This window comes from Punica granatum, chromosome 2, assembly GCF_007655135.1.
Source record: "Punica granatum isolate Tunisia-2019 chromosome 2, ASM765513v2, whole genome shotgun sequence".
Taxonomy (NCBI): domain Eukaryota; kingdom Viridiplantae; phylum Streptophyta; class Magnoliopsida; order Myrtales; family Lythraceae; genus Punica; species Punica granatum.
The window spans coordinates 9556547-9581593 of NC_045128.1; the positions used below are offsets into that span (position 1 = coordinate 9556547).

Here is a 25047-nt window from a genome sequence, read left to right on the forward strand (position 1 = left end):
GTACTAACCAAACTGGAGGAGGCGTGCAGCTTTGGGATCACTACAGCAGGGGAGCTAAACGTAGCCATTTTACATAAGCTTGGCTGGAGAATGGCCAGTGGTCAGACCGTCAGAGATATCGCCGGCAATGGATTGAGACCCGCTAAGAAGCATCACAGACAGCAAAAGCGAAGCAGTCTGGTTCATCGATAAGGATGACAACTACCAAAGCGATTACTCATTCATGAGGCTTAGAGCAGCACCGATTCATCGGTTCGGGCAGTGACCTTCAGAGACTAATACCGCACATTAACATGCTTGGTCGGCCGGGTACAAAGGAGGATCTGTGAAAACCATTAAAAGAAGAAACGTTCCTCAGGGCACAAAAGGGTGTCAACCGGCCAATTCTTCCATGGAAATACCGCAACTGGCCAAAGATGTTCCTCAGGGCACAAAAGGGCGTCACTTGGTAAATTCTACCATGGAAATACCGCAACTGGCCGAAAGGACATCATCGTTCTCTGTGGATAACCGGAGGACGTCCTATATATAGTACGGGATTTCAGCATGGCAAATAAATTTTGAGAGAAGATGCGCGCGTAAAATGGGCATCACCATCAAACCCTCGAGGGACAATACAAGAAATTCGAGAATGCAAGACATCTGCTCTTTATGAACTAAATGTAACTGCTCAAAATTCTGTTCTTCGAATTAGGGAGAGGCCACCACAAAGGGAGACGCAATAAATGAACCATCAAAAACTAAAGGAACATAAAAACCAACTGGGATCCATCAGTGGACCACAGCTACAGTATTTAAACCATCTCTGACACGATGACAATAAAATTTCTAGTCCCACTTCGAGAACAAAATTACGCGCCGTGAAGTTCGACCCCCTATTTTTTTTCCCCTTTTTTCCGAGACAAACTTTATGATGATTTCGAAGGAAAAAAAATATACAACTCAAAATTTTTAAATGTGTCCTCGGCACCAGTTCTCATGACATCGTAATACAATTTGCTGCCCCTCTGAGAGAACAAAAAAGAAAAAAAGAACATGACTAAATAGATGACCATCCCGATGGTTGCACATGGAGACATATCTGATCCAGCGAGGCGGAATCTTCCGAGCTTACTCATGCGGATTAATGACATGATATAGTAGAATCACTTACTTCACTGGAGAAGACCTGAGCAGGCCTCAACATCAGAAGCCTGCGAGCCCAACACAGCCTGCCCTAAAGGGCTTGAATTGATCGTCTTCATCGCGGCATTGAAGATTTCCTTCTGATACCTGTCGTCCTCGACCTGCTTAAGGATCTCCTTCACAACATTGAAATCTATCCCGCCAGCCAAAATTAGCCTTCCAAGGACCTCACCAAAGTTGTTGGGAGCTTTAGGCAAGTCGATCCCGATATCATCCAGCATAGACCCATAAAGCAAGCAACCGCTGCCTACATCTCCCGGTGTGAGGACCTTCTTGGTGAGAAGGAACTCGAGGAGTTTTCCTACAGGCTCAACCCTAGGTGGGCTCTTCTCCAGGGCAAGAGAAATGGCCTCCTTGACCACCTCGGGATGGTACTCTGGGGCATTCAATTCCTCTACACACTGCAGAGCTTCGGCTAAAATCAGCACGCTGAAGTATTCCTCGAGAAGGGAGAGAGTCTTCCTCCGGAGATCATGGGGTTTTAATTTCCCAGCGGCAACTGCTGGCTTCTCTGCAACAGGTACAGGAGAAACTGCTGGCTTCTCTGCAACAGGTACAGGAGATGGTGCAGGAGTAGGAATAGATTTAGCTGGCTGACCGAGGGCTTCAGTGCCAACCCCAAAGTTCAAGGGACGAGAAGTAGGAGGTGGGCCACTCCCCTGAAGAAGGGCACTGGTCCTCCCACTTGGAAGCCCACCGCTGCCCTGAGGTAAGAGCCTCGTGTTAAGAGAAGGCGATCGGCCCACAGATGGCGATGGGATTCGCCCACCAGAAGGCTGAACTCCAGAGGGATCACCACGAGGCATTGACCGGGTTCGAGGGAACTCCCAGTTATCATTGTCGATCCCAGGCATCCCAGGCATCTTCCTGGTCCCCGGCATCCCAGGCATCATGCCACCACTGCCGGGGCGGTTAACTGGGTAGCCTCCAGGACTGATGCTGCCCGGTGCTCCAGAAACAATGCCACGTCCACTCCTTATGCTGGCTGTAGCACCTGGGCGTAGCCCAAGGTTCTTCTCTGCCTCTGAATGGATTTCAGTGATAGTCTTTGCTTTCACCTGTCACATCAGCAAAGAATTAGTCAAAACTTGAAAAAGGGGACCATGTGTACAAAAAACCAACAAGGTTAGAGATCCCTTCATGGCAGAAAAGGGTTAGAGATCCCTTCCAAGTTCCCTACTAGGTTGAGTAGGAAAAAGCTCGTTAAATCCACAACTTCAATTTTACAGAATGTAAAAAAACAAGCTTTTACGGTTTCACTTGACAGACTACCTAAGCATGGGTTGCTGGGCTGGATGCTAAATATATGTTCATCAAGAAATAAAACTGAGGAAATAGCATTATTTTTCAAAGCAGAATATTTAGCAATAGACAGATCACCTCTTCCCGCCGAGGCACCCAGTTGCTCGTGCGGAGATCAAGAACATCTTGAACCATGAATCTCAAACGAGGAGCTAGCTGGGGGTTGCTAGTCAGTTCTTTCAACCGATTGAAGTACGCATCATTTATGCGCCGCGATTTCGGGCTCTCATCAAGTTGCTTCCCAATGGTGTTGAAGAATTGGCATATGGCTTCAACATTCTCCTCAGCAGGACAGGCCTTATCATCGGGTCCCAGAAGCACCTATTTTCATAAAGAATTCCACAATAACTACCCTCATTGATAGTTGATAAATGGAGAGTACATGAAACAAATGGTGTCTGATAAAAACCTGCACAATATGGTGTACAATCTTCTCAGGTACCATCTTCTGCTTCAGCAGCTCTCCAATTAAACGAATATTCCCCAGAGTACGGAGCTTGACCATCCTTTCTTTATCTCTTCGCTCGGCCTCCTGCTCAGGTGCAGTCATTTGCCTCACCTCATCCCTTAGTTTATCAGCTCCTTCAAATGCCTCCTGGCAGATATTCAAAAGGACCCGCTTGAAGGTAATTTCCTTACCACCGGGTTCCTCAGGAGGGAAGTTAGGCAGCTTCTCATTGAGGTCTGAACACAGAAGAGCATACATCGGACAGAATGTGGGCTCCAATACAGCTTTTTCAAAAATAAGCTGAATCACACCCTGCAGTTAATTTAAACATTAATTTGTTCAATGGAGATAGGGAGCACATGCAATTCAGCAGCAGCAGCAACTAGAAAATCAGGTCAAACCTCTAAAATATCAGCTGCCGTGATGCCAGAGTCAATCAGTTGACCCTTGAGAAGATCAAACTTCTCTGGAGTCAGCTTGTTAAGAATCCTGCATAGAAAAAAAAAAGAAGAAACATTCAACACGTCAGACTGCTTACCCAGATAAGAGTAGCAATGCCAATATCCTCTCTGATGAATAGACAGTCACATCAGAAGCATGAGCTCATGGTAGGAATCTATTTAATTAGGCAAATAATGGTTGCAATCATTCTAAGAATTAATAGAAAATAGGCAATGAAAGAATCCCAAAATCCTATCAATATTCCTGCAGCAAACCAATAGGCTTTCCAACATTTACTACATCTACACAAGATAAACACCTAGAGATTTTAGATTGTCTACTTTTGCAAACCGTACTTCAACAGCCCTGGCAGGTCAGAAGGCTATTGCAACAGATCAATCACCACAAAAGATTAAAAAAATGAAAATTTGATTAAAAAAGAAAGAAAAACTAGTAGTAATATGTTTACCCCTTCACAGTCTTCAGAACACGTTCTTTCTCAGAGAGATTTCCCCTTCTAGCTGACCATGGCACCTCAGCCTTGATGAGAGTAGGAGTTGGGCCTCCCTGTACAATGAACATAGATATTCAAAGTTAGAATCACACAGCGGTAAAGTCTAAATACATTTTATTTAATTCAATAGTTGACAAGGGATAGAGCCAAAAGCATGCAAATATAGATAACAGAAAATACAAGGAAATCCAAATAATTGAGAAGAAAAGTCGAGAAATTCTTTAGCCTATGGCATTCAATCTAAAGGGTTTTATCAATGTGCGACCAGATTAATTAACCCAACAGCCTCATCAAAGCAAAAAAGATCTACCAAGAAGTAACTGACAAACTCCTGATACAGCTTGGAAATACAATTTTACAATTGTTGTCAAAAGCATCAGAATCAATCATATTCTTCCTCAAAATTTACCATCTGATTAGAAGAGATCTGTACCCTTGCAAACTGGGAGTTCAGCTGATCTTGCCGAGAAAATTGGCCATCTGGCTGTCTAGAGTCAAATCTGGAAGCAGAATCTCTATTTTCTCGAATGTTCTCCCAGGATCTCTCCTCTCCTGGGGAAGGTAGCTGTGCTGATCGATTACGCCAGTCACGATTGTCTGGCTCCGAGAAACGGCCTTGAGGTTGATTTGGCACCTGAAAGAGGGAAGAGGAGATGATATGGAAGACACTCAATGACTAGAAAGCAAATTTGCCTACCTACATATATCAAGAAACAGTAGCTTCATGATTGTTCTACAGCTGCACTGCTAAAACCAACATAAATAAATAAAGCAGACTCACATTGCTCTCTGCGCGCACCCAGGTTTGCTCTTCACCAAAGAGTTCAGCTTCAATTTCTTTTTGGATTTTCAGAATTTCATCACGGGGTTCAACAGCCTGTGAAACCAATGAAGAATGAGTCATCAGAAAATGTCTTATGAGAGACTTCAGGACAGTAAAAGGAGACTAATAGGTGACATAACACACCTCCTTAAGCTGTAACAGCTGGTCTCGAGTGTACCGAATCCGCTCTTGCACCTCAAATTGCGAGTCCCCAGTCTAAGACAAAAAGGCATTACCCTCAATCAGCATTTTTATCAGCGTACAAACAGCAATATGAAATTACCCAAAAAAAGGAAAAGATGAAAGCTCCTGGAGATCATTATATTAGTAAAACAAAATGATGGAAAATTCATCGGTTTTTTTGCTAAAACAAATGAAAACATATTGACCATAATTAGCATAGACTTCGCTTTACCAGTACTCCAAACAAGATACCATTCAAAATACCAACTTTAAACAAGTAGACCGACCACACCACATAATAGAGGAAACATGAAACATGCAGAAACTTTACTCATTTAATGAAGTTTAGACAGCAGTTCACAAAAGTAAATACCCTGGGCATGAAGTCTACAATTGAATTATAGGATCAACTAACAAAGGAGAAAGCAAATTTTCATATAAATCATGGAAAAGCTGTACTATAAATTCTGATTTGTTATAAGGACTTAAGTAAGTTGACATGTTTGCAGGTCCTTTGGGAGCACTATTAAGGCTAATATAGGCTCCCCTAAATCCTACAAATTTTTCTCTGTCCATATTTACAGCAGGTACACATATTTAGTGCCCAACCAAGAATTAGGACATTGTCAACTTTGGAAACCACACTTTTTTCCCCACCATAAGTGAAAAATCACTTTTTTTTAAGACAAAGCATCGATTTCTTCTCTTTCAGAGAATACAAATTTAGAATGTAGCACTGCTAGTGATAGTAAATGTAAAAAATTCATTTTTACGGCAAGTGACAAAAGGAGGCCGGTTAAAAGGGAAAAGAGACTTTGCAACAGCTTAGCTCTTAATATCTATCTGGTCTGATGTTACAAATCTGATGACTATTTTGCATACGAATGCAAAAGTGACTAGGGGAATTGACAACGTACTTTCAATTATTTTCCAGGTACATGGCAGAAAAACAACATTAACACCTAGCTTTGGTATGCATCAATAAACAGACATGATCAGCCACAAAGCGTCAGCACCACAAGCAGCATACCAATCAACAAAGATATAAAATCTGAACCAATCCCATGATATGTACCACTGCCGAAATCAGACAGAAAGCTATCCCCGTGACTCAAGTATTACTGATTGGAATCTAACGAACCCAATAACACCATCGACAAATAAAGGATTTTTTTTTAATTAGTAAACAAATGAAATAATAGTGACACCTCTGTAAGTATATCCTGATAATTTAACACATTTAAGGCAAAAGCTTATGGCGGTAAAAAGGTGTAGCAGCACAGAAGTAAAACGAGCAGAGTAGTACCACACAGAAGCAAAACATAAAAAGGAACGCGCATATACCACTTTAAAAAAAGACGATTCCTTTACCAAGTACGGATCAGCAGGACAGGACTAAAATCAAAATGGAGGAAAGAGCACATGTATTTGACCGCGCACATCTAAAGCAAAGTCCTTTACATGTCAAAACGGATACTGAGGATTCATCACTCAGCTGGATCGAAACCAAAAAATGCTACGGGGCAGAAAAACTATGCAGAGCACATGACTCGAGGAAGAAGATTGGGAATCCCGATCACAAGATCTAACGAACGATCAATCATCGACCAACAACACATCAAACAGCATCGGAACAGCGTATAGCAATTGGGATGATACCTTAAACGACAAGGACGGAGGGCCGCCGCCATGGGGGCGGAGGAGGGGGAGATCGGAGGAGAGGGAGCCGAAGGAGAGGGAGGCAGCTGCGGGGGACGAGGAGGAGGTGGTGGACGAAGGGGAATCGAAGCGACGCCTAATGAGTCCGCCGGTTCCTCGACCGCCACCAGGTCTCAAGCTCAGCACCGTCTGTTGATCACCTTGCTGCATAACTCAGATCTATTCTCGCCGGAGAGATCGGGATCTCACCACAGTCAATCGGTCGGAGGTAGAAGATGACGAACGGAGGACCCCGCGAGTCCCGCGAAGCTCCAAGAAACCCTAGAGAGGATTGGGTAAGAGAGAGAGAGAGAGAGAGAGAGAGAGAAGAAATTGAGGATTTTCTCTCTCTTCTGCGGAGAGAAACGGGAGAAGGCGAAGAAGCTGTGCCGGTGAGAGAAATATATTGTAGAAACGAAACCCTCGTCGCCTCTTTTTTTTTCCCTATTTTATAATTTATTAATATCAAAAAAGAGATATATATATATATATATATACTTTTATTACGCAGAGTGGTGTGGGTGACGGCTAGGGATGTAAATGGTTCGGGTTTTTCAATTTCGGGTCAGTGCATCGACTTTTCGGATTGGTTCGGGTCGGGAATTACGCACCCAAAAGTATTAAAATCAAGTAGAAAACATGACAGTTAATAGTTCGAGTTATTCGTTCAGTCCCCGATTGATTCGAAATTAGTGATAAAGAAAATAAAATAAAATAAAGGTTAACTATCAACACAATACCAAAGTAGCTCTTTCACTTCACAAAAGAACCACTTTTTCACTCGAGAAAATAATCAATGTTATTTTGAATTAGGACTTGTGACTGATACGAATTTTTTTTTCCTCTCTTAATTTCAGGTTGATTCTAGTCCATGTCTATTCATCAGGTCGGTTCAGTGGCTAACTCGAGAACCAATAAGAGGAGCTTGAACCGCCTGAATTTGCAATTTGTTTTTTGAGTTTTGGGTTTTCGAGGATAGGTTACATTAGTTGGATCGGTTCTCGGCTTGGTTCGCTTTCGCTTTCACTTCCACCCCTAGTGACGGCTGAATAATAATTGTGTTATTTTCTTTTGGGAAATAAAAATATTGATAAGATATAATAATTACGTAAAGTAGATCCAATCTTTTTGGTAGGAAAAATAAATCAAATCCAATCGAAATATATCTATTATATGGGATGTTTGGGAGTTCCGTTTCCTAGTTGGGTTTGTTTGCCCTACCGATGAAATCTCAAAATTGCCCTCCTTATTTTTTGAAAGCTAGACATACATTTAGCTAGAAAGAAGTATCTTTTTCTCACTGTGACATCTTATTGGGCAGGAAATATCTATCTAATCTTAAAAATTAAAAAAATTTGTGATTTGTCAAGTACTAGTGCAGCTCCGTGATATATGGCATAGAACGTGAAGGAGAAAAATTCCAGGCACGACGAGATGAAAATGAAAAATTATACAATATTGAAGAATTGCTAATTAACAATCAGAAAAAAGAATTTACGTAACTCATATTCGAGTATCATCAGTGATCAATAATTGAGTGTGCACCAAATAGCAAGCGGAACACAAAGAAGCGATATATAAAGACTAAAGATTTCCCCAGAGAACCCGCGAATCAATGACAAATTGAGACTCTCGATTTTTACTTTTTGAGAATGAAAATTATTAATGAAAAAAAGAAATAGTGAACAACGCACTTTAAGTCCAATGGTAACGTATGTTCTGAGAGCTCATGTGCAATGGTAGTAGTATTTCAGTGTATGATACTTTCTATTTATAATATAGCATACCAAATATATATATATATATAATTGGTAATTTTTACATATTATTTGAAAAGAAAATCCGATTTATATATCTATCTATATATAAAATATATGATCTAATTTTTCTTTTGAAAAGCAATATGATCTTACGTGATTTACTTATTTAAAGTTACGATTTTCAAAACTTGTGAGTTATGAAATATTACACAATTAACAACATCCCATCTAGAAAATTTGAAAAATTATTATGATTTACTTGCATTTAATAAAATATTGTAGTTCAAAATATAAAACCAAAACCTGGCCAAAAGAATCGAAAACTGAAAAAGTCATAACTTATGAAATTTATTTTAATAATTTAAAATTTAAAAAACGTGCAAGAAAATAACTGTAACTATGTATGAGCATCTGAGGTCATCGAATTGAGCCCACCCCACCTCAACTCTACTTTTTATATAGATGTGTGTATATATATATATATATATATAACATAGATATGCATCACACATGAAGCGGCATCGTTAATTACAGACTAAACTAGACTATTTTGTATGCAATGCATTTAGGGGTTCACTTTAAGTCAACCCGAGCAGACAGAAGCCTAGCAAGTTAAGTGCGTATTTTTTATGATTCCATTTCATTACATCGTCAATAATATGTGATGGTCGAGTCGAGATGGACTGAATGTTTTGCCATTCAATAGCACGTAGCGGATGTTATTATTATTATTATTATTATTATGTATCAAAGAGAAAGCCATGGATATTAAATTTGGTGTTGCTGTTGACCCTTTTATTTGCCCTTGACTTGTGCTTTAAGTGGAGAGAAACATTGCTCGAAGAAGAATCAGGAAATTTAATTTAATGAAGTGGATTTGGAGCTATTTAGTTTATTGTTCAAATTTATGTATGTACTAGAGAAGAGAAACTACTACAGAAATGCCAATATTGGCAAAATTCCCTCAAAAATTCGTTCGTAGAAGCTTCAGACCATGAGGTCCAAATCGAGCTAGAAACAAATGCTACTTTTGATATTGATTGCTTTATTTTTTTTTTCTTTTTTAAGTGATGATATCACGTAAACTTCCGGCATTATATGAACTCAATGATGAAAAATAGATCAAAGACTCAATAATAGTTTAATACTTTCGTTTCTTTTTTTCTTTTTTCGTTTTTTTACAAGAAAGGCTAGTAAGCATCGTATAATGAATAAAAATCCTAGTAATTAATAAAAGGGCACGAGTAGTTTAATTATTAAACCTGAAATTTCTTAATTATCAGCTGTTGACGTGTATCATTGTCATACATCTTCTTTTAAATAATATTTAGTATACTGATCCGTTGAAACTTATAAAATTTTAGGAAATTATATACGCTCCTAGTTTATTTATGCAAATCTCTCTCTATTCATATCAACAAGATCTCGACTTATTAAGTGGCTGATTATTAAAAAGGACAGTGACTCTCGTACTCAATCAAATAAAAAATTTCTAACTAAATTCAATTTTTGTTAATGCGGCTTTCTTTTTTACTAGGCGCATAAGTCTTTCTTATAATTCAAAAAATAAAACTCATACAACATATATAAATTAATTTGAACCTCTTATAAATTATAATACTCAATAAGATGAACAAACCATGCCAAGTATAATAGGCAGAGCTGGACATGAGTGTTCACCCAGAAAAAGAAAAAAAGAAAAAGAAAAAAAAAGAGACAGCTGGACATGAGCGATCAAGAGAACTATGTCCATATAAAACACGTGCTTTTCAACTTTGTAACATATCCCCCGTGCCTTCCAGAGGTCTTATCAAATTGAATTTTACGATTAAAGCTCCAACACATGTATATATGTTTTTCTCATTTATGGTAAGGATTGCTTAGTTGTCCATCTCCTCCTCTTACAATATGTATTATTTAATTTTTAAATTGAAAAATATTTTTTGATGAAATAATTCCGTCGCTAAAATTTCAGAAGCCTTTGCGCAGAATCTGCCAATTAGGAATTATTTTGCCGATGAACCAACCTTCTTGGTTAAGTGCTTCTTCTTCTTCTTTTTTGCCTGGTAAAATGGTGGGCAACAGTAATAGTGACTTACCGTTATGCAATGTTTCACACTCTCATATTCAACTGCAAACATATCAGATGAATTGAACAAATGCAATGTTCACATTCTCATGTTCAACAGCAAATATATCAAACGAACTGTGCAAACACTTACATCGTCATCATAGCACCACCAAATGTCTAATATAGTTTAGAGAAGTAAGGATTCCCAAGCCCAAGCGAAAGAGCACACAACTAATAAATGTTTTTTAAAACATACACTAGAGGGGATTTGAACTTGGGACTTTGAGGCTATCAAACCACATGGATATAAGTTTGTTAACCACTAAATCGCTATCTTCGGTGGATAAGTTTTTTATAATTTGTTTTCGATAAGTTCACTGTTTCTTTTGGGCTTTAATCAGAGTTTAGTTTTTAGGACGACATTAATGGGCCCATGTTTCTATTGGGCTCAGGACGTTCATGTTGGAATTCATAGGTAGATAGTAGGCCGGTGGCGGCAATGGCAATTAGCAATTAGCAATGGCAGTGGAGCAATGGGGACTCATCTCAATGCTCAAAATCTTTATTACAATAATTCATCTTGCGAAGATGACAATAATTCGTATCGAAGAAAGCTAGACTTTGGTACAAATATAAATCGGAGGCCCACGAATTCCATCGCCTGGAATACGTACATTACTCATCATCATCAGCAGAATCACCACTGGCCACACAAGACATCACCAGCCCGGGGAACAAGCTCCTGAACAGCTCCCCTATGAATTTGCCCGCAGATCGGCCAAACCTCTTCCACTTCCTCTTTGCCATCGGCTGTTGCTGTGGCAATGGCAGGGGAAGTGGTTGCGGCAGTGGCAGGGGCAATGGTGGAGGAAGCACATAACTTATAGCTACGGGGTCTCCATTATATGCATAACGTACTGGCAGCGGGTAGAGCGGCCAATAGCTGTAAAGGGAGGCCGTCGGGCAGCCTTGAGCATGGTAATTTCCAACTAGCGGATCCAACTGAGGGTGCCGCCAGTAGTAACCTCCATCTCCAACCGGAAGTGGCGGCAGATTGGCAGGAAAGCTGTGTTTCAGCTGTGGCTCCGGTGGCTGCAGTGAGAGATCCATTTGATTTGAGCTGATCAGAAGGAACAGAGAACTTTGAAGATATGACCTGGGAGGCCACATATATGTGTGTGTATATATATATATAAGCATAGCAAGGGAAAGGTAATTTAATCAAAGAACAAACAGAAAATGACGAAAAGTTATTGGATAATCCTACCTCGTCACATGGCGTGAGGAAATACTAATTAAATTGCATGAAACTAGAAACTTGATGTTAATCACTCGAATAATTGCTAGAATTATTCTTTATTAAATAATTATTATTGATTCTTCCTCATCACGTCATCACGTCATTTGAAGTAGGATCATCCAAACTTTTCTCGAACATGACGGATTTATGTCTATTGAAACGGGGCAATTTGTCAACGTACTATATACTAATTTCGAAAATATTAAGAAAAACGGGCATGAGAAGGTCAAGTGGTCAACGTTTGATACAAATTAGTTTCGTTCGGGAAAATGACGTTATGCTTTATCTAGAGATAAAATTGACCAAAGTTGGGTTCAATTAATATAAGTAATTTAGCGGATATAATCAGTATAAATAATTTAGACAAAAAATTCATAAAGAAAGGTAGAAAGGGTCAACGTTTAGTACCGAGTTTCATTCGGAGATCAGATCAAATGCTTGCAGATCAGCGTTTGATTGATTAATTTAATAACCCAACATTCCTTGTACAAAAAGTATATATTAATTCAGAATTAGAAAAAAGAAAAAAAAAGGGTAAACGAAGGTCGAAGTTTTGTTATCAAGTTTCATTCCGTAAAACGTTAGTTTCCTATCTAGTTGATTGATCCAAGTTTATTTTTCAAAGATAAAATGGCATGAAAAGTTTTATCTAACATAATTGAATATGAAATATCTTAATTCTATGTTAAGGACGGCTACTAATGCTTTAAATTCTCATTCTCGATTAATCAAAGTAAGTTTACAACGGTAGTAGCTATTTCTCTTAAAAATTCTAATTTATTTGACTGCCTCAAAATGTTATTGGAGTTATATATATGTATATAGCAACCCCAAATCATTTTATTTTCTTTGAAAATGGTCCTTTCCCACAACCCAATATTTGAGGTCACCTTAACTATGGAGCCTTCACATGGCCTATTAAGATGTTTGAGGACAAGCCACCGATCTTGGAGTTATATGAGCAAAAGGAGTTGTCTCAAGTTTAAAATTACCATAATAATATTATGATTTTTATTAGATCCTCCTATCTATTCTCCTATCCTAATCAACATTCAAGGAGGAGAATTGAGAGATATTATCAACACTCAACCGTATAATTTATATATATATTATAATGAATGGAATCATCTTAGACTGTCAAGTTGTGCCATTTTTTTTATTATTTCTAAATTTTTTTCACAATGAGAACATAGTGATTCAAAATACTAAAAAAATTCCTCCTAAAATCTTTTACTTATATCATTTTTATCAATATGCTCGACATTTTTTAATTTCTTATCTAATCCGTTATTGTTACTTTCACTTTCATATTTATGAAATAACTATTGAAAAATCCCCCTATCCGTTTTAACGTTTTATTCTTTTATAAAATTTGTTATATTGAGTTCTAAATTCTTCTTTGAGCACTCATAAATTCTCTTATAATCATGTTTTTCTTCCTATTTTCTCATCATGAATTTCAATCACTAATCATACAGTAATTTAAATTTTTTCTAACACACTTTTTCTGATTATATTAATACTAAAATATAATAATAATTTTTAATTAAAGATATCAAATAAATTCTTTCTTATATTTCAATTCTAATGAATATCAATTGAGCAAAACGACCTCTTAAAATAAAAACAATGGCTTTCTAATTATTAAAAACAAAATTTTGACAAAATATAAAAATATATTAACTTTTAGATCTCGTAACATACATTAATAAATTAATAAACATACCTTTTAAGAAATCTAAAATTTTATTAACAATTAAGAAATCACGATTTTAATTGTATTACTATATATTGAGGTTATGTGTTATATCGAGTATTGCATAAATTACGATTACGATATTATTATCGGAAAAATTTTAGTCCCGTCGCATTGCGTAGGCCCTTTGCGCTGTCACATAGATATAGCACTTTAGCAAGGGAGAGAAAATAAAGCTTCATTTGGGAGTGTGATGATAGTTGAATAAGTGCTTATTTTGTTGAATTTTAAGCAGAAATAGTATTTGGTGAATTCTTTCGAAACCATAGCTTAGCTAATTTTTGCGGTTTGAAATGTAATTTTCTTTAGCAAGTCGATAAGTGTTTATAAAAGTTGTTTCTATCTATTCTCTATTTTAAGCATTAATTTTTATTTCAACAATTTTAAATTATTACATCCTAAACGCTTTTGTTTATTCTAAAATCAGCATTTATGTTTTAGCAATTATACTTCAGCACTTTTATTTCAATAACAGCACTCGTAAACTAAGCCTATGTAAGAACAAACACAAATTATTATTTGTATTATTATTTCTTATTGGAATGTGGCAAATTGTCAATGTACGCAATACAAATTTAAGGGGGGAAAAAAGAAGAAGAGAATATCACCTGTTTCCCCCTAAACTATGCATGCGGGGCACTTGTACCCCTAAACTATTTTTTGGGAACATTTATCAATTACGGATAGGGGCAAATGTCCCTCTATCATTAATTTATCCGTCTAACAAGACCAAAAAAAAAAAGAAAAAAGAAGGGGCTTACCCTTTATTTGGATTAGAGGGAAATGGAGAAAAAGGAAAGAAAGAGGAGGGGAACTTGTACGAAAATTATAGAGAATTCTATACGAAATCCCCTCCCCTCCCTTTTTTTTCCCTCTCATTCCCGCCCATCCAAAAAAAGAGTGAAAAGGTCATAATTTTTCCATTCATGTTCCATGTCACCGATATATAAGTAAAATACTCATTAAAAAAGAAGAAGCAATAAGTAAAATAGGCCGGACGGATGATCAAGCCAAAATCTGCATCACTCGTGGTAATTACGATTAGGACTACTGCTTCAGCCTTTAGGACATTCGATAGACAAACGAAAATAATCAAAGGCAAAGTCCAAACGTTTTAGTAGAGTTCGATCCGTCACAAAAGTAGCTCCCTTGCTTTAGTGATGAGACGACTGATCCAATCTAAAGACCGATTTCTTACTCCAACATGATCCGATGAGTCCGAAATAACAAAAGAAACTCGATCATAATGCGATTTTTCATCCTACGTGGGCCTCCAACGCATAAATAACATGATGATCTATGAAGAAGGAATAATCACGCTCAAATTCACACATTCAACTCTGAAATCACGGAAGCTGAAGTGATTTACGATAAGAAAAGCTAGCATTTCAAATGGTCCTTTGCTCCCACAGCCTGCCAGTCTGGGTGGTCCGATCTCAGCGACCTACAACTCCAGTCCGGTTACTTATCTGTTCCGATGTAGCTAGTTACCAACTGGCGGGGGTCTCGGGTAATCAATCAGGACGTGTACTTACTTGTTCCGAAACGCTCTGCGTCACCTCCGGTCCCTATCATTCAAATTAACAACGAATAAAAAAAATCGGACTGCGACCACCACCTCTCCTGCCATATCGGTCCTCCCAAACTCGCAATCCTGGCTGTCCTCTTCACTATTTTCTAACACCATTGGCATATGTTGGCAGTGTATCGCAAAGTTGAAACTCAAACCGAAGCACAAAGAGGCAACCCAAAAAAAAGAAGAAGAAGATATTAATGTATTTTATATTTACAAATGCTGGATGGATGAATTTTAATAATTATAAAAATTGTGACAATTACGACAGTCGATTATTTGTTTGCATAATATGTAGAATTACCCATATACACACTTTATAGTGTTGTGAAATTTGGTTAGTCTTGAATTGATGAGGTGGATCCGGCAGACCAAAGTCCGGCCGGTCGGATAAGTAGCTTGCTTGCAACTATAAATCACCAAACCGGCCGGTCTAATTTCTTCATATGGGCTATCTGGCCCCAATAACTAGATCGGGCCGGGCCCAGTGTCGTCTCTCGCAATTAAGTCCTACCAGGGACATTAGGCAAATTAATTTTTTACAAACCATATAAAAAAAATTAAAAGATTTATACAGTCAATAGTTTTTGAGAGTTGTTAATCTAACAACGGAAAATTGATTAAAAAAAAAGAGGCATATAAGATTATTGGACTCGTAATTCTATCAATTTATTTCGGGTTTGATTGCATTCAATACCTTCTATATCCAGTGAAAATTGTAGAATAATCATGTCATTATTGTTGGGCTTTAGGCCCTTCAAACCAAGACTTAGCATTGACGAAAGGAGAATTCTTACAACCAATATTGTGGATCCACCACTAGTCCATTTAAATATAACGTAACAAAAGTTTTTTTTTTCTTTCATAAAGAAGAATTATAAGTCCAATACCACAAAAAAAAAGATTTAGAAGAAGTTATTGTCGAGAATTGAACTTGAAATATCTTGGTTCTTAGACGAAAACATATCTTAGCGCACTATGCTCCTTTCTTTTTTTCTTTCTATAATAATAAAACCATTTTAATCCACTGGAGATCCATCCTAGCAATTTTAGGTACGGAGAGATTATTAGTACCAAGTTACCGGACACTATCAAGTGTATATGAAGAGATTATGATATACGATCCGTGTTTGCTCCTACAAGTTACAATTTGAGCTTTCAACACCATAAAACATGAAATTCGCGTATCAATTCAAGAATTAGATCTACGTACGTACGTACGTATGTATGTATGGGATTAAGAGTTGGGAGGAGCCAACACACGGTTAGTAGATTTTGTGTTGATATATGGTCTATTTCTGAGACGGTGAGATCCCATCTCACTCACCTAACGATTTGTACAGAAGCTTTTTTCATTTTTGGTTGGCTTCGCGTCAGAATTTTTGCTTGCATCTCAAGCACCCAGCAATTCTAGCATATATTTTTTATCATATTACTCGCAGCTTTTTTCCTTCGTGCGACAAACAACCCTAGCTGTTCTTGAAAGCAACGACCCTTTCTATCCTTTTCTTCTTTTGTTTTTTTTTTTGGTTTTTTGCGTTTTTACCAGATTTTCATTAGTGCCAGGATTAATCCTTTGAAATATTTGTTTTTTTATTTCGAATTTTAGCCATGCGAGAATTTTTCTTTATTGGAAGTGCGGCGAGTGCAGGTTTCATTAGCCTTTATGTTCTTGAGTATAATCAGTATTTGGTGAGAATTTTACTAAACCATATTTTGAATTGAATTTGGCGATTTTTCAGGCGTATTTTTTTTTCTCAAACGATTCAATAAGTGCTTATGAGAATGTTTTGACTTATTTTCTATGTATTAAAAGCATTAATTAATTATACATATCACTTGTGCATGAAAAATCATCCTTATTTTCTCTCATCGCTCCGGTCTTTCCTATCCTTATTTCTCTCTCCAAGTACATGCAACGGCACTTTAGTTTTTTTTTCTTCTTTTTCCTTTTTCAATTTTATATTTTTTTCTACAATATCTTTATCTTTCTTTAAAAAATTAATAGGATCGAAAAATCTCGCAGCCTCGAAATATGATGATAAAGTGCACAATCTCTCAATCTCTCAACCTCCCGGATCACAATTTGCCGTAACTCTTTTTTATTTTTTAGAAATCCTAAAGAAATAATATGTATGAAGGTTGTTTATAGTGACTAATTAAAAATTGAAAAATGTTGACATGGAAAGAGAAAATGGAGAGTCTGCATCTACCCGTGATGAAATAGAGAAATGAGACAAAATTTTAAATAATCTTATCTCATAATGATGTGGTAAGGAAGAATCAGTAAGATTGCTTCAGTTAAGAAGACTTACCACAATTAATTGAGTGATTAACACTTATTATTTAGTTTATTATAATTTAATTGGTTCTTTCTCATGTCATGTGGCGAGGTAGGATCACTGAATAATCTCTCGAGAAAGGGAGAGTGGAAGAAAGAAGAGGGAGTGGAGTGGTTAAAGAAAAATTAAAGTTAGTATAATTTGTTCTCAATTTTCCTTTAATCTAATATTGTTAATTAATTTAATTATTTTGTCATGGACAAAAACTGGAAGCGTTACTCTAATTAACTTCATCCTCTTCCGACTTGTAATATAGCTACACAAGAGAAATATAGTGCAGGACAGTGGTGCACATGCTCACTTGTCAATCGATAGGTTACATATTTGAATCTCATAGTGAACTATCTGTGTCCCTTTATTAGTTATTACGAAGTCTACTTCATTGTACTAGATCTATAGACATTCTTTGTAACCGGAAAGAAAAGTTACTAGATAGACAGACACTAAAAAAATTAAAATCTAATATATATATATATATATATATATGCAAGAATCATTAATAGTTGTTTACATACATAACATGAGTAAGTTTAACTTATTCGAGACTAATGGGAGCTAGGGGGAGAGAAGCAATTGAAACATGAAAAACAAATTAACATTCATGTTAGATTCCACCCCCCCACCCCCCACCCCCCTCCCCCTCTCGGGATACGGAGTTTCATGGCCTCGAAGATGATAAATATGGAAGGAGAAGACATTCTAATTAATCTATGATGTGCCATTTTAATTCAAGATCCTAAAATTAATAAATAAAAAAAAAGCAAGAGATTCATCGAGCAAGCTATTGGTTTCAATTGCTAGTCTTCCATAGCTAAGAGTGGAAGACAGGGCAAGAAAAGGAAAATGGAGAAACTATTGGACTTAGAATTTTCAAAAATGTGTACCAAATTCCTGTCAATGTCCGTTCTCATGTTGCGATAGCAGTTTACAATCTAAGTGAACCAAACTGTGCGAGGTTGAGAGGTGGCGACAGAGATTCAAATAACTTAGAATGCGCATGATATCTATGAATATCTGACTTTCAAGTCGTATGGTTTTGAAAAACGAGACATCTCAATATATTGTTTTCCATGAAGTACGAGACTAAGTTTAAATATCTCTTTTTTATTTTCGGTTACAAGGAAGAAATATCTCTTAATTAATCGTCAAGTAAAGGGCATCCAACTAATCTATACATGGAAAGTTTTTGCAATATATATGACGATTAGAACATACTAATTTACCTTTATCGTAATTATCGGATAAGATGCTAATTTGGGAGATCGAAATTCCGAAGTACACCATACAAGGGAAAGTAGGAAAAGCTTTTGTTGGACAGATCACATCGCGGGACATGAACTTAAGCTAGATAGACACAACACTACCAAATTACCTGCCATAATTGGACGGTTGGGGAGAGCCATATGGAAAATTTTCAGAAGAAGGTGCAGTCTTATAGTTTGCAAAAGAAAATAAAAGAACACAATTACCAAAAAAAAATTATTATTTATTTAAAATAGAAAAGAATGACTCTACCCAAAAAGAAAAAAAAAAAAGAAAAAAAGAGGGGAAAATAAAAGAGGAGGAAGCTTAGCTTCAAGGCTATGGGGACATGGCAACCAACTTATGTGGCCATCCCATTAGGTGAGAGATGTCTTACACTTCCTTTCATTAATAAGAACACTTCCCCTCACTACCACCACCCTTGACCTTTGTCCTTCCCTCGCCACCCCACCCCATCTTCCTTCACTGCCATTGCCACCACCACCCGATGGAGGCTAGTGCTGGGCTCGTCGCCGGCTCCCACAACCGCAATGAGCTCGTTGTCATTCACGGCCATGAAGAGGTGAGTTGATATATCTTGTATTCCAAGCTTTCTCCATTAGTTTGATGCATCGATGATCTCTTTTATGTACGTCAAGCGCATTGGGCTATATGACCGAAATCGTCTTACGACATGTATAAATGATCTTCTAGATATGAAACAGTTTAGACGGCATGGACCTTAGAATTGCACGGCCGATGGAGTTGTGATGTCCTGTAATTTTTATATTGTTGGTAACTGATTGATCAAACGTGTGATATATATTGCAGCCAAAGCCATTGAAGAAATTGGACGGGCAAGTTTGTGAGATATGTGGGGATGAGATTGGGCTCACGGTGGACGGGGACCTCTTTGTGGCGTGTAATGAGTGTGGATTCCCCGTCTGCCGGCCTTGCTATGAGTACGAGCGTCGCGAGGGCTCCCAGCTTTGCCCCCAATGCAAGACTCGCTACAAGCGCCTCAAAGGTACATACTACTGACAAAATATATAAGTGTCCACAGAGATCTTAGGTTACTCGTATTAAATCAAATCTCGAGTCTGATTGGTGCATTGCACTAAACAGTTGGTCGACAAGTGAACCGATTGGTTCCAAATTGTATATTCACAATCGTAGATGTACTTCATAACTTAAACATATCAAATTTTGAAAAGATTTCGACATTATGTTCATAAGTCTGATAAGGGCAACTGCTGATCGACCTACCCGATGTCTTATCCTGCATTCAATGAGATTTGAATATTATCACTTTTCTTAGCACGAATGAATTGATGGAAATTAGGGAGCCCAAGAGTGGAAGGGGATGAAGATGAGGATGATCTAGATGACATAGAGCACGAGTTTTACATAGAAGATGAGCAAAAGAACAGGCAAAGTCACATTGTTGATGCAATGCTCCACGGGAAGATGAGCTACGGCAGAGGCCCTGACGACGAGGACATCAACTCTCAGTTCCCACCCATTATCACCGGCATCAGATCTCAACCTGTGAGTACTAATCTCTGTACATAACTTTGCTGAATATAATCCAACGATCTAATCAAGTTCTCCCACTTCACTGGTATTTTATACAATTCCCTCTGTATCAGTCATCATGCGTAGTACAAAACTTACGTTAGACAACCCTACGTGCCACATTAATCCTGCTTTGTGAAATTTAAGGTTGTATAATCACTCAGTAGGGGGATCTGTTAGTTCACAATTAGATGTTCATCTGTATTGATGAATGGTATCATGTAGGTGAGTGGCGAGTTGCCAAACGGATATGGAGAACAGATGGCTCCATCTTCAATGCATAAGCGTATCCATCCCTATCCGATTTCTGAACCAGGTACCATCGTGTACATGTTACAATAGAAATTAAAGTCGTGTCTATTATTTTTGATCTAGCTCCTGAATAGATTCAGAATGTAGATCAAATTCCGATATGTGATTACTTGGAATTGCTGATTGGTTTGTGAAACAGGAAGTGAAAGATGGGATGAGAAGAAAGAGGGAGGATGGAAGGAGAGAATGGATGACTGGAAACTACGGCAGGGCAATCTTGGGCCTGAACCTGATGATGCCTATGACCCTGACATGGCCATGTAATATCACTTTACCTCATTATATCTTTGGATAAACTTTAAGAAAGGGTTAAATGTAAGCTCTGTTTACGTCGAAGGGCCGTTTTTGCAATTATACTTAGCTCATGACGTGTATTATTTTCGAATTTGCAGGATAGACGAGGCTAGGCAGCCACTTTCTAGGAAAGTTCCGATTGCATCTAGCAAGGTCAATCCATATCGGATGGTGATCGTGGCTCGGCTCGTAATCTTGGCATTGTTCCTCCGGTATCGAATCCTGAACCCCGTGCACGATGCATTTGGCCTTTGGCTGACTTCGGTCATATGCGAGATATGGTTTGCTATCTCTTGGATCCTGGATCAGTTCCCTAAGTGGTACCCTATCGACCGTGAGACATATCTCGATCGGCTTTCTCTCAGGTAGACTCATTTGCCAAGCATACTATTTATTAAACACTCTCGATATAGCTGTGATCAACTAATCTTCTCCGCATATGCAGATATGAGCGGGAAGGTGAACCTTCCATGCTTTCACCGGCCGATATATTCGTGAGTACAGTCGATCCCATGAAGGAACCACCGCTTGTTACAGCAAACACGGTTTTATCAATCCTGGCTATGGATTATCCTGTTGATAAGATCTCATGCTACATTTCTGATGATGGTGCCTCGATGCTCACCTTTGAAGCTCTATCTGAGACAGCTGAATTTGCTCGGAAATGGGTACCATTCTGTAAGAAGTTTGCCATTGAGCCTCGAGCTCCAGAAATGTACTTCACCTTAAAAATCGACTACCTCAAGGACAAAGTCCAGCCTACATTCGTTAAAGAACGGCGTGCCATGAAGGTGTGGGCAAGAAGTTTTCTATTGTTTTCATTTTCTACAATAACTCAAAACAGGAATATCCTGCTCCTAGAAACAGAAACTGGAAAATTAGGTGCACAGTTTTCAGAAAATAACTCCTTATAACAAAAGTCTTGACCGGAGGACGGTTTCGTATTTCATAATTCGCAGAGAGAATATGAAGAGTTCAAGGTCCGGATTAATGCATTGGTGGCAAAGGCAGCAAAAGTTCCTCCTGAAGGGTGGATCATGCAGGACGGGACTCCATGGCCTGGGAACAACACGAAGGACCATCCAGGAATGATCCAAGTGTTCCTTGGTCATAGTGGAGGAGTCGATTCAGAGGGAAACGAGCTCCCCCGTCTTGTCTATGTGTCTCGTGAGAAGCGCCCTGGGTTCCAACACCACAAGAAAGCCGGTGCCATGAATGCTCTGGTTTGTACATATATCTTGACTATCATTTGGACGAGAAACTGTTTGGTTATTATAAACGGGCGGAACTTTCCCATTCTCTTGATTTTTCAACCTGTAAAACATGAGGAATAAGGTCGAAAAAAGTGCTTCTTACTTTTACAAGAGATGTTGAATTTAACCTTCCTTTTAAGTGCAGCGGGACATGCAAATGAAGAACTTTGAAAGCTGTTCGTTTCAGAAAAGTCCGATTTCAAATCAAAGCAGTTTCTTTCGTTTTTCTCATTTGACATTTTCTGCTTTCCGATGAATCATCAGGTTCGAGTTTCTGGAGTCCTCACGAATGCCCCATTCATGCTAAACTTAGATTGTGACCACTACATAAACAACAGCAAGGCCGTACGGGAGGCAATGTGCTTCTTGATGGACCCACAGATTGGGAGGAAAGTTTGCTATGTTCAGTTCCCTCAGAGATTCGATGGGATTGATAGGCACGATCGTTATGCCAACAGAAACACTGTCTTCTTCGATGTGAGTTTTCTGCATAAGTTCTACTATTGTCTGTCATCTTATTTGGTTACTTGAAAACCCAGCAATAAATATAAAAATTGTTTCTCTTCGTTCATTCTTTATTTTTGTATAATTTCTATTTTTCATGTAGATTAACATGAAAGGCTTAGATGGAATTCAAGGTCCAGTATACGTCGGGACAGGGTGTGTTTTCCGGAGGCAAGCACTGTATGGTTACAGCCCTCCAAAGGGTCCGAAGAGGCCAAAGATGGTGACCTGCGACTGCTGCCCATGTTTTGGCAGCCGAAGAAAGGCCAAAAAGTACGCTGCAAATGGTGGGGATGTCGAAGCTGCAAGCCTACAAGGTTGGGGCTTCTTTTTCTTATGGACAGATCAATTTGCTCTCTTAACTCCTTTTGAAATTCCGGAAATATTCATCGGGTACTCCTTAGAAGTAGTGTTCAATTGCTACAAGCTAACTATAGTTTAGAATTTACATAGTTGCGATCAATATCAAAAGCACAACAAAATTTCGAGAGTCCTGCCTATACATTATGAGCTTTGAGCAGAGATTAGTGACTGACAAGCTGTTCTTGATGGGCAGGAATGGACGATGACAAGGAGGTGCTGATGTCTCAGATGAACTTCGAGAAGAAATTCGGGCAGTCTGCCATTTTCGTTACTTCAACATTGATGGAGCAAGGTGGGGTCCCTCCTTCCTCAAGCCCTGCTGCCCTGCTCAAAGAAGCCATTCATGTCATTAGCTGTGGGTACGAGGACAAAACTGAATGGGGCCTTGAGGTAAAATAAAGAATTGCTTGCTTCTCGGTTTTCTTGGATCGTTGTGTTAGACGGTCTCAGGATTTGAATGTTACTGCATGGTGCCGGTTTCATTTCTACAGAATAGATTATCCTTTAGTTATAGTATTTGAAGCTGAAATGTTTCTGTGAATTTTCTGTCTGCAGTTGGGCTGGATTTATGGATCAATCACAGAGGACATCTTGACGGGCTTCAAGATGCACTGCCGGGGATGGAGGTCCATCTACTGCATGCCAAAACTCGCAGCATTTAAGGGGTCTGCCCCCATTAACCTGTCAGATCGACTCAACCAGGTCCTCCGGTGGGCCCTTGGTTCAGTTGAGATCTTCTTCAGTCGTCACAGCCCGGTCTGGTACGGTCACAAGGGTGGGAACCTCAAGTGGCTCGAGCGGTTCGCTTACATCAATACAACTATCTATCCCTTCACTTCACTGCCCCTGCTAGCCTATTGTATTCTCCCCGCCGTTTGTTTGCTCACTGATAAGTTCATCATGCCATCGGTATGGTTTCTGGGGACTCTCTTTGGTTTCAATTATTATCTTTTTTCCATAAGATGGAAGACTTATGCATAAATGTGTTTAGCAAATTTGGCCTCATAGATTCAGTTTTTAGTTCTGAAAATTATTCCTTTGCCTCGATATGTGCAGTTCTAATTCATTCCAGCCTCTTTACAGATAAGCACCTTTGCTAGCCTCTTCTTCATAGGCCTTTTCCTCTCGATCTTCGCCACGGGCATCCTCGAGCTGCGGTGGAGCGGTGTCAGCATTGAAGAGTGGTGGAGGAACGAGCAGTTTTGGGTCATTGGTGGTGTGTCCGCCCACTTGTTCGCAGTGATCCAAGGTCTGTTAAAGATTCTGGCTGGAATCGACACCAACTTCACTGTCACATCCAAAGCCACGGATGATGAGGAGTTCGGAGAGCTGTACACTTTCAAGTGGACGACCCTTCTGATCCCCCCGACAACCATCCTGATCATCAACCTAGTAGGTGTGGTCGCCGGGATCTCCGATGCGATCAACAACGGTTACCAGTCTTGGGGTCCGCTCTTCGGGAAGCTATTCTTTGCATTCTGGGTGATTGTCCACCTCTATCCGTTCCTGAAGGGGCTGATGGGCAGACAGAACAGGACACCAACGATAGTCGTTATATGGTCTATCCTATTGGCCTCGATCTTCTCCTTGCTGTGGGTTAGAATCGATCCGTTCGTCCTGAAGACAAAAGGGCCGGACACGACACAATGTGGCATCAATTGCTGAAATTTCCTGGAAATGTTATGGGCATTTTTGTCTCAAAAAGACTCAATAAACCTATAGGGGTGGGGGATTTCTTTTGTGTAGCATAAAGTCAAAAAATATCAAGTTTTGTATGTGGATTGAGTGTCCTTTGTGAACTACAAGGAAACTGCTCATTTGATTGTGGTAATTGAGCAATAGTGCCATACCGTAATTCAGATTGAAATACAGACTCGCAATCTTCTATGAACTTGACCAAAGTCGAACTAATCGTGCCATTGAACCAAATTATCATGTCCGTGCGTGTGACTCGTGTGTGTATATATATATATATATATCATTAAGCTTCACTGAGATTATCGTTGATGTCATCCCTTTTCCTAGAATTTTTCTATTTCTTTTGATAAAATTGCCCAAAAAAATTAAAAAGTTCCTAACTCCAAGCATGTCTCATCAAACAGGCATGT

At 38.7% G+C, this 25047-nt stretch overlaps 2 protein-coding genes and 1 non-coding gene across 4 annotated transcripts; 1 reads left to right on the forward strand and 2 right to left on the reverse strand.

The window, feature by feature from the left end:
- Positions 1-652: 652 nt before the first annotated feature.
- LOC116193734 (eukaryotic translation initiation factor-like) lies at positions 653-6997 on the reverse strand. 2 transcript variants are annotated; one of them, XM_031522479.1, is made up of 9 exons: positions 6556-6997; positions 4858-4929; positions 4672-4767; positions 4324-4524; positions 3846-3943; positions 3337-3424; positions 2897-3247; positions 2566-2808; positions 653-2243 (listed from the first exon to the last, which is right to left on the reverse strand). In XM_031522479.1, the coding sequence occupies exons 1-9, from the start codon at positions 6763-6765 to the stop codon at positions 1155-1157; spliced, it is 2448 nt and encodes an 815-aa protein (XP_031378339.1). In that variant the 5' UTR covers positions 6766-6997; the 3' UTR covers positions 653-1154. The 2 variants fall into 2 exon arrangements, with proteins under 2 accessions (XP_031378339.1, XP_031378338.1); XM_031522478.1 differs by having other exon boundaries at positions 4300-4524.
- On the reverse strand, positions 5394-5498 carry LOC116198343. Its single transcript, XR_004155278.1, has one exon. It is a non-coding gene; the product is annotated as a small nucleolar RNA snoR103 (small nucleolar RNA).
- A 12149-nt stretch (positions 6998-19146) lies between the features above and the next one.
- Positions 19147-24831, forward strand: LOC116196920 (cellulose synthase A catalytic subunit 7 [UDP-forming]). The gene is made up of 13 exons (XM_031526867.1): positions 19147-19221; positions 19470-19665; positions 19981-20186; positions 20439-20529; positions 20665-20785; positions 20918-21184; positions 21265-21610; positions 21779-22042; positions 22337-22549; positions 22680-22893; positions 23133-23329; positions 23495-23848; positions 24023-24831. The coding sequence occupies exons 1-13, from the start codon at positions 19147-19149 to the stop codon at positions 24602-24604; spliced, it is 3126 nt and encodes a 1041-aa protein (XP_031382727.1). The 3' UTR covers positions 24605-24831.
- Positions 24832-25047: the final 216 nt, after the last annotated feature.